The sequence below is a fragment of the Doryrhamphus excisus genome, linkage group LG2 (assembly GCF_037039965.1).
Source record: "Doryrhamphus excisus strain RoL-2023G ecotype Guam linkage group LG2, RoL_Dexc_Guam_v1.1, whole genome shotgun sequence".
Lineage (NCBI taxonomy): Eukaryota > Metazoa > Chordata > Actinopteri > Syngnathiformes > Syngnathidae > Doryrhamphus > Doryrhamphus excisus.
The window spans coordinates 655,459-664,733 of NC_136358.1; the positions used below are offsets into that span (position 1 = coordinate 655,459).

The following is a 9,275-nucleotide window of genomic DNA, read 5'->3' on the forward strand; positions in this document are numbered from 1 at the left end:
AGCTCCTATCAAATGTTTTAGAATCAACATTTTAATGTCAAATTTTCTCCGGGTACTCCGGTTTCCTCCCACATTCCAAAAACATGCTAGGTTAATTGGCCACTCCAAATTGTCCATAGGTATGAATGTGAGTGTGAATGGTTGTTTGTCTATATGTGCCCTGGGATTGGCTGGCCACCAGTCCAGGGCCTCCTTGGCTTCTGACCACTAGGTGGTGACAAATATACAGTATGTCGTGTCCTCGCTTGCTGTGTAAGGACCACCTCCACCTTGTTAGTTGAGGGGTTTGTTTTAGACCAGGGGTGGGCAAACTACGGCCCGGGGGCCACATCCGGCCCGCCGAGTGTTTGAATACGGCCCGCCCAATCTTTCCAAAGTATTTCATTTAAAGTCAACATACAACCTGGCATCATGGCCTGAGCCAACCTATTGATGGTTTTATCAATTTCATTTTTTGACATGGTCTGTTGTTTACAAAGTGCTCCTGAAAAAAGGGACACAAGCACATAATAATAATAATAATAATAATAATTATTATTATTATTATTAGATTATTATAATAATTATTAGACCTATTATGATTATTATAATTATTATAGTAATGCTAATTATTATATTAATTATATATAATATTGTTTATTTGCATATTTTACATAATAATATAATAATTATTATTTTAATTTTATTGTAATTATTTAAAATATTTTAAAATATTTAAATATAAATATAAATATAAAATAATAAATAATAATAGCAGATTGCATGACAATTTTACAGATACAATAATACCAGGTGGACTGTTACGTGTAAAATATATAGTCTGCCCCTCCCCCCGTAAATTTTGTCATATCAATGCGGCCCGCGAGTCAAAAAGTTTGCCCACCCCTGGTTTAGACCATGCACTTGGATCTTCTCAAGTCAAGTGGACATTGTGATCAACATCACACAGTGTGCATACAATAACTCTCCACTTAAGGTACATTAACACTATACAATATCCATCCATCCATTTTCTATACGGACTATCCTCATCAGCATCCCAGCCTATTTGCTCTCATATAAATTGTGTATTGCTTTTCATTTGAATCAGTGAGCTTTTCCGTTTTAATAACATTATATCCAAGGTGAATTTTTCCTCTTTTTTTTTTTGTCACCCCCTGGGGGCCACCCACCTTTGCATTTTCCTAATAGGCCAGCCGGTTCTGAAGCCTCATAGATGACATATGGGATGGGTTTTTTTAGGGCATTTATTGAGTGTCTAATTAGCATTTTTGCTACTGTTTTAGTTAAGACATGACATAGTGAAAAGCCCTATCATATTCATATACCATATAGTCACATGACAAATACTCTAAAATATTTCTTAGTCACTCAAGGACTTCGGTTCAAGTCAAAGTTGTATAGGACACATTTGAACACATTTCAAGTGTTTGAGACGACTACTGAAGTGTCCACGTTTGATGGCATACTTCAGCAACATGGAGCTTGTTTATTTGTTTTTAGGTTGGCGTCACCACAAAAGGATGGAAATTGTGTTTGCGTCTTCAAAGTTGTAATAAAGTTTGCCACGGAGGTTAGAAATGATCAAAAGCTGCAGTGAGGAGAAAGCATGAAGGACAAGTCACATGGCAACACTTTGCTTCAAACGCTCACATAAAGTTGAATTTGTCGCAATTAACTTGTTCATCTTTATTCTCTGGGACGACGTGTGTTTATGGGATGTTCCACTGGGAGGTGACAAGGAGGACGGGGGGGGGGGGGTAGGGGGGGTGAGGCTGGTCACTTACACCAAAGTTGATATCCGACAAGCAAGGTCTGGTGAGTTTTGTTCACAATCCTGTGGGGAAAACTTTGTTAAAAACCTGTTCTTTATTTGCAGGACTGACCTTTGGGAGCTTCTAGACCTGGTTTTGCAGGAGGGAGTCCGAGAACCGAGAATCACGTCCCCGCATGGCTACAATGTTCTCAACAGCACTGCTTGCTGTTTTGCTGGCAGCTCCTGCTGGTTGTCAGGGTAACATCTCATCCCTGCCTGACCCGGATAGTCCAGAACCATATCAGGGACCAAAGACTGGGCATCTGGTGCAGGGAATAGTGAACGAGCCGAGGTCCCGTAGAGGCTCTGCAGCAGAGGACAGGAGGCATCCCTCGTCTTGGAGCAACTCCTCACCCCCCGTGTCTGTCCCCAGCTGCCTGCAGACCACCACCATCAAGAGTGCCTTCAAGTACATCAACACCATCATGTCCTGCCTCATCTTCGCAGTCGGCGTCGTCGGGAATGCTACACTCTTAAGGATCATCTACCAAAATAAAAGCATGAGGAACGGACCCAACGCTCTCATTGGCAGCCTCGCCTTGGGAGACCTGATTTACGTCACCATCGATATTCCCATCAATGTCTACAAGGTAATGTAAACCCCTAATTAGCCTAATTAGCCTAATTTAAAGCCATCCTTACCCCCCCCCCACCATATAGAGTATGAGTGTTGGACTGATAAGAGAGTTAAAATATCCTGCTGATAAGACACACACTGATGTCATGGTGTGTGTATGTGTGTGTATGTGTGTGTATGTGTGTATATGTGTGTAGCTGTTAGCCATGCGTTGGCCGTTTGCAGACAGCACCCTTGGTCTCTTCCTGTGCAAGATGTTCCCCTTCCTGCAAAAAGCCTCAGTTGGTATCACCGTCCTCAACCTGTGTGCCCTCAGTGTGGACAGGTAGTGTACACACACACACACACACACACATAATTAAAGATTTAACTTTTTTTTTAATTTAATTTTTAACAAATTGTTAAAACAATAACAATATTGACACTTACTATGGTACCCATGATGTCATAGGATGGTCATATTACCTCCTACTTCGGTATGTGACAAAAAATTAAAGATTTAAAATTTTTAAAAAATGAAATTTCTAACAAATTTTAACAATTAAAAAAGACAAATTAAATTAAATATATGCTATATATATCACTATATTGACACTTACTATGGTACCCATGATGTCATAGGATGCTCATATCACCTCCTACTTCGGTAAAATTTAAAATTTAAAATTTAAAATTTAAAATTAACTTAAACTATAATAGGAAAGCAGGAAGTGAACAAATGTAACAGTTAGTGATTGTAAAAGTACCAGATGGAGAGGTAGGATTTAATAATTTGCTTCTTCCTACTCCTTTTGGACATGTGGAACTGGGAACTGTTTATGGGATGCACTCAATTGGAATCTGATGCATGTTCAAATGAAATTAAGCCATTACCATTACCATTACCATTACACACATGCAAACTAAACATGAGTGCCAGTCTGAAGGCTCGGTACCCCTCGGTTCCCTCAGGTACAGGGCAGTGGCGTCCTGGTCCCGGGTGCGGTGTACGGGCATTCCTACAGCAACAGCGGTGGCGATCGTGGGCATCTGGCTGCTGTCGGTGGCGCTGGCCCTGCCGGAGGCCGTGGGCTTCGACTTGGTCACCTTTGAGTACAAGAACGTGACCATGACGACCTGCATGCTGCAGCCCAGAACGCCTTTCATGACAGTGAGTGTCGGGAGGCGGCTGTGGGAAGGTTCTGAGCTCACACAGACGGTTCTGTTTCAGTTCTACCGCGACGCCAAAGACTGGTGGCTCTTTGGCTTCTACTTCTGCGTCCCTCTGGTTTGCTCCGCTCTCTTCTACAGCTTGATGACCTGCGAAATGCTGCGGCACCAGAAAGGAACTCTGTGCATTGCACTGAGTGAGCACCTAAAGCAGGTCAGAACATGATCACTGGACTGAGCTGTGTGATTATTAATAATGATGATGATGATGACGACTATTCCTCATGGCCACAGCGTCGGGAAGTGGCCAAAGCGGTTTTCTGCCTGGTGCTGATCTTCGCTCTGTGCTGGTTCCCTTTACATCTGAGTCGCCTGCTGAAGAAGATGGCCTACAAATCCCATGATGCACATCGCTGTGGCCTCTTGAAGTAAGTTCATTCTGAAGTAGACACGCATCCAGACAGGACATAACGCCAACATTTTATGCTAGCTGGTTTTATTTTGACCCGTCTTGTTGTCTGGCAGCTTCCTGTTAGTGTTGGATTACTTCAGCATCAACATGGCCACCATCAACTCCTGCATCAATCCCATCATCCTCTACTTTGTCTCCAGGAAGTTCAAAAACTGCTTCAAGGTAACCAGGGAACACTTGAGTTTTTTTTAAACTGTGTGTGTCAGCATGACATCACAAAGAGGTCCCCGGGGTCAGAGGTCGTGAGAAGCCAGGACTGAAATATTCCAAAGTGGAGTTTACAGACAGGGAGGAAGCAGGGCATCTAAAGATAGAAAGGACAGAACTTTGATAAGAGACTGATGGGATGGGAGTGGAGATGTTTTCCTACAAACTCTCTATGTCAGCCAGAAGAATCAACTGGATCCTAAGGAGACATCAAAGACAAATTATTGATGTAATCTCTGAAATCAATAATGAATAATGCTCATTTATTCGGGTATTGACTCTTTGTGTACTTTCCTGCAGTCCTGTTTGTGTTGCTGGTGCTACTCCGTCTCCGAGCCTCCCTACAAACACGACCCCTGAACCACGCTGGACCACCCGTGGGGGAGGAGAAAGGACCCAAAATAAGCATTTAAATAGCGACTTGTGTTTTATTCTATGCAAGTATCTTAGCACCCTCTAGTGGCTTGTACATGTATTACACGACAAATAATGAGCATTGTTGTTTTCGTCTTAAGCTTCTGTAAACAAATGTCATGTTTTCCAATAATAAAGTGCAGGTCATAATTCACAGCTGATTATTCAATTGTTGTTTACGTTATATTTTTGTAAATTCTAATAGCTGTGATAAAAAGACGTAGTGTAGAATAAATCCAAATTACATTAGAAAGAAAAAGGCTGATGTTTGCTAGGAGGCACGTGACGTACGGCGCGTGACGCAGAACATAAACATGCGCGCGCATCTAAAAGGCGGTAGTGGCCGAGGGTCTGATCGATCAGGTCGCCTCTGATGATCAGCGATCGAGATCCCATGGCGGGAAGGAAGATCCGAGGGTTTTGTGCAGAAGAGAGAGGCGTTGCCTGGTAACAGAATCAGCGGCCACGAGGACGACACGCTGCGCATCTTCATCATCATCGTCACCATCATCGGCGTCATCTTGAACGGTCTCAACATTTTGAATATGCTTTGATGTCATGTTTAAGGAGTGCTGTCCTACACGTCATCCTGTCTGTCAAAATAAGTCAAGTGTCACATGATTGATTGAGGTCACCAGCGAGTCGATGCCGTGCTCGTGTTCCGAGTGGAGGCGATGGATCCGCCCGCTGGTTCTGGTGCTGTACGCGTGCCTGCTGGCAGCCGTGGTGCCGCTGTGTGTGTGGGAGCTGCAGAAAGACAAGGTGAGGATGACACTTGACTGAGACGTTTCGTTGGCCGGCCTGCGTGGCTCCGCCTTAACGCCACGGCGTCCTGGTCTTCTCAGGTGGGGACTCACAGCAAAGCCTGGTTCATCGCCGGCGTCTTCGTCTTCCTCACCATCCCCGTCTCACTGTGGGACATCCTGCAGCACCTGGTCCACTACACCCAGCCCGAGCTGCAGAGGCCCATCATCAGGTGACCACAAACCATGCTGACGGCATCGCCATGGCGACATGCTGATAATCATCTACCCCTCCGTCAGGATTCTGTGGATGGTGCCGATATACAGCCTGGACAGCGTGAGTAGAACCCTCGCTATGTTGCCATGGTTACAACACATTTCAAATCAACTTTATTTGTATACACACACACACACACATTCACACACAGTAATGAGACATGGCATGGCACTGAGGATCAAGGAAACGCCACCTTTGGGGCCGTGCCATCGGGGGACCAGCACCCGGGCCCCCCGACTCCGACAAACGGGCGGACCCCCACATTAAAGGGAGGAACCCCCAGCCGGCCGGGTCAAAGGGACCCAAGGATGGCACCCCTCAGCAGACCCGACACAGCCCCCAGTGTGGAGGTCTCCCCCCCCGAAGAAACACTGGACTTAAAAGCTAAAGACTAAAAGCATAAAATAGGACTAAAAAGATAAAAACATAATAAAAGTTTAAAAATATTAGTTAAATTAAAAATATCAATAGTCTCAACATTTGGAGATGATTTGACCCCTCCTTCCCTCCCCAGTGGTTGGCTCTGAGATACCCCAGCCTGGCCATCTACGTGGACACCTGCAGGGAATGCTATGAAGCCTACGTCATCTACAACTTCCTGGTCTTCCTGCTCAACTTCCTTAGCAACCAGTACCCCAGCCTGGTGATGATGCTGGAGGTCCAGCAGCAGCAGCCCCACCTGCCGCCACTCTGCTGCTGCCCGCCATGGCCTATGGGGGAGTAAGAGAGGGGGGCGGGACCATGCAATGAAAACATGGATGAAAACAACTCTCTTCCTGTCCCGACAGAGTGTTGCTATTCAGGTGCAAGCTGGGAGTCCTGCAGTACACTGTGGTCAGGCCCGTAACCACGGTGATAGCGCTGTAAGTCTAACTTGCATGGTTACCATGGCGATGCATTGCCACTATCACGATGACGTGATGGATGAGTTGTTGACATGTCTGTCAAATAATAAATAAATAATCATGTGATTTATGGCAGGGTCTGTCAGCTGTGCGGCGTTTATGATGAAGCTAACTTCAGCTTTCGCAATGCCTGGTCCTACCTAGTCATCATCAACAACATATCACAGCTGGTCAGCACGCACACACACACAGAATACACACACGTGGACCACAGCAAGCCACCATGCCAAACTGTGTGTGTATGTGTCTAGTCGGCCATGTATTGTCTGCTACTTCTCTACCGAGCGCTCAAGGAAGAGCTGGCGCCCATCAGACCCGTTGGCAAGTTCCTGTGCGTCAAGCTGGTGGTGTTCGTCTCCTTCTGGTACCGAGGACAACAATTACAGATAAACCTTGTCCTGCTTTGATTCTGTGGGGTCCCAACTTGACTGTGGAGGTACTTTGTCTCCAGGCAAGCGGTGCTGATAGCCTTCCTGGTGAAGGTGGGCGTGATCTCGGACAAACACACCTGGGACTGGGACAGTGTGGAGGCAGTGGCCACGGGACTGCAGGTCAGGACAAACGATTGGTTTTTCTGGTCAAGATTTTAATGTTTGCTTGTTTCTACCAATGCAGGACTTCATCATCTGCATAGAAATGTTCCTGGCAGCCATTGCTCACCACTACACCTTCACTTACAAGCCCTACGTACAGGTACACACACACACATAGATAGTAATAGTAAGTATAGTATATTTGAAAAGAAGATGTTACTCTAGGAGGCGGAGGAAGGAACATGCTTTGATAGCTTCCTGGCCATGTGGGACTTCTCAGACATCAGAGCTGACGTCACGGAGCAGGTCCGCCATGTTGGTGAGCGTCTGCATCTACTCTGATAAACAATATAATACATTTATCTCAACTCTTAATCACTCCCACCAGGCCGTACCGTCTTTGGTCGCCCCAGCAAGATGTACTTTGGGGCAGCGACCCGCCCCGAGCATAACGAGCACACCGGTCTCCTGGCGGCCAGCTCCCAAGACCCTGTCGCCGTGGCAGCCGCATCCATGCCTGCTTCGCCGTCTTCTACTGGGCGTTACCAAGGCCTTGGACACACCTCTGCCCCGCACTCGATCTCGGCTCCGGCGGGATTCACTTCAGCGTCTTGGGAGGATGACAGTGACGACTCGCCACCGCATGGGGGGGGCGGCCAATGAGAGGGGTCTATCTAGTGTAATGAGTGTAAATATAAACAAAAACATTTGTGGCCACTTTAAGAAGGTTTGAAGTGGAACTTCAGGAATGCAAAAATAAGAAATGGGATGGACATTTCAACTTGTTAAACACGTTTTTGTCAGGTGATCAAAACATGACCTCCTGATGAGGACGTAAGCAAGGCCTCTCGCTGTTGAGGTTGGATTCGGTCAGCAAAGTCTTAATATAGTTCACTTGTCAAGTCGTACACCCCCCAAAAAAATCACTTGTGCTAAGCCAGAGGATCCAATTGGCTGTCAGTCAAGAACTGGGACGATTGCCAACCAAAATGAAGGCCATTATTGTTCTTGACTACAGTCCAATAAACATTAGACACCATCTGCGAGGGAACATAAAAACACATTCAAACGCCACATCTCCTTCAGCGCCACAAAATCGCCTGTTTGCACACCAAACATAGGACATTAAAAAGTGGAAGAAAAAAATAAATGTAACCTTGACTAATGTAATACACATACATGTACACAAACTGTATCCTTTTCCAGGAAACTTGGTAATTCTCTAAGTATCTGAATTCAAATTCATTCATTCAGTAGAGTATAAGAATATCATTTTGACTTGTTACTGTCCAGCTGTCAAACAACAGAAACTGTCAGACGCAGTGATCCAACGGTAGGCAGGGTTTGCGCACTAAGCCAAGAACATGCTTGCAGCAACCTCACCTCAGGAAAATGTGCAAAATCAGCGATATTTAACTGTTAACTGGTCATTAAAATTTTCTTTTGAATAAATGCTCAACATTTTTGCTCCCATTTCTTCCTTTTGCATTTTGAAGGTGAAAATCCAATATTGAAAAAGACATATTCTTTCAAATGGAATTAAGACTTTCATCAGTACTGCATTTCGGACAACTATACACACTTTTATACATACAGTATCTATGCACTTATGTGGATATTCCCAATTTGTTTTATTACAGAAAACCACACATACACAGTGTAATGTGTTGTACTACAATGGAAAATTGCAGCGATGCACTATGTAGATGAAACATACACTGGCAGACAGTAATACATGTGTAACGGTATCAATAAAATCTAAAAAGTAAAATAACATTCTCCCTTTGAAGTCATCCAGGCTGCTCAACAACATGATATTCTTCATACTGTAAGAAAATATATGTAGCCCCAAAAAGTAGCACCCCCTGCAGCTTTTGTTTGGGTTGTATTTGTGAACTGAAGTATTGAAGAGTAGGGTGTATAGTTTTGACACAGCTGAAAAACAACCCCGAAGAGAAGCACTTATGAACTGCAAAAACATCAGCGGCTCTATTTGAGGGGATTTCGGTGTGATTTCATCCACTTTTTTCAAATACTAGTAAGTAAGTAACTAAAACATGTCAAGAAAATAATCACACTTTGAAGATGAATGGCTCAAGATCCAGAGTGTTCTCCTTCCAACTTCTGTTTGTAAAGATGTTTGTTCCTTTCATATTAAATATGTACATTAATTTTCATCTCT

The 9,275-nt window shown here is 44.5% G+C and overlaps 2 protein-coding genes across 3 annotated transcripts; both read left to right on the forward strand.

Annotated features, from left to right (window-relative positions):
• Positions 1-1,959: 1,959 nt before the first annotated feature.
• LOC131124900 (endothelin-1 receptor-like) lies at positions 1,960-4,707 on the forward strand. Its single transcript, XM_078794483.1, has 8 exons — positions 1,960-2,044; positions 2,129-2,406; positions 2,591-2,718; positions 3,345-3,543; positions 3,604-3,756; positions 3,837-3,970; positions 4,068-4,176; positions 4,522-4,707. The coding sequence occupies exons 1-8, from the start codon at positions 1,960-1,962 to the stop codon at positions 4,579-4,581; spliced, it is 1,146 nt and encodes a 381-aa protein (XP_078650609.1). The 3' UTR covers positions 4,582-4,707.
• A 213-nt stretch (positions 4,708-4,920) lies between these two features.
• Positions 4,921-8,545, forward strand: LOC131126237 (transmembrane protein 184C-like). 2 transcript variants are annotated; one of them, XM_078794479.1, is made up of 12 exons: positions 4,921-5,163; positions 5,266-5,397; positions 5,481-5,611; positions 5,679-5,715; positions 6,170-6,375; positions 6,444-6,518; positions 6,637-6,730; positions 6,812-6,924; positions 7,012-7,111; positions 7,176-7,253; positions 7,319-7,412; positions 7,482-8,545. In XM_078794479.1, exons 2-12 carry the CDS (start codon positions 5,281-5,283, stop codon positions 7,754-7,756), a joined length of 1,320 nt encoding a protein of 439 aa, XP_078650605.1. In that variant the 5' UTR covers positions 4,921-5,163; positions 5,266-5,280; the 3' UTR covers positions 7,757-8,545. The 2 variants fall into 2 exon arrangements, with proteins under 2 accessions (XP_078650605.1, XP_078650607.1); XM_078794481.1 differs by having other exon boundaries at positions 5,274-5,397.
• Positions 8,546-9,275: the final 730 nt, after the last annotated feature.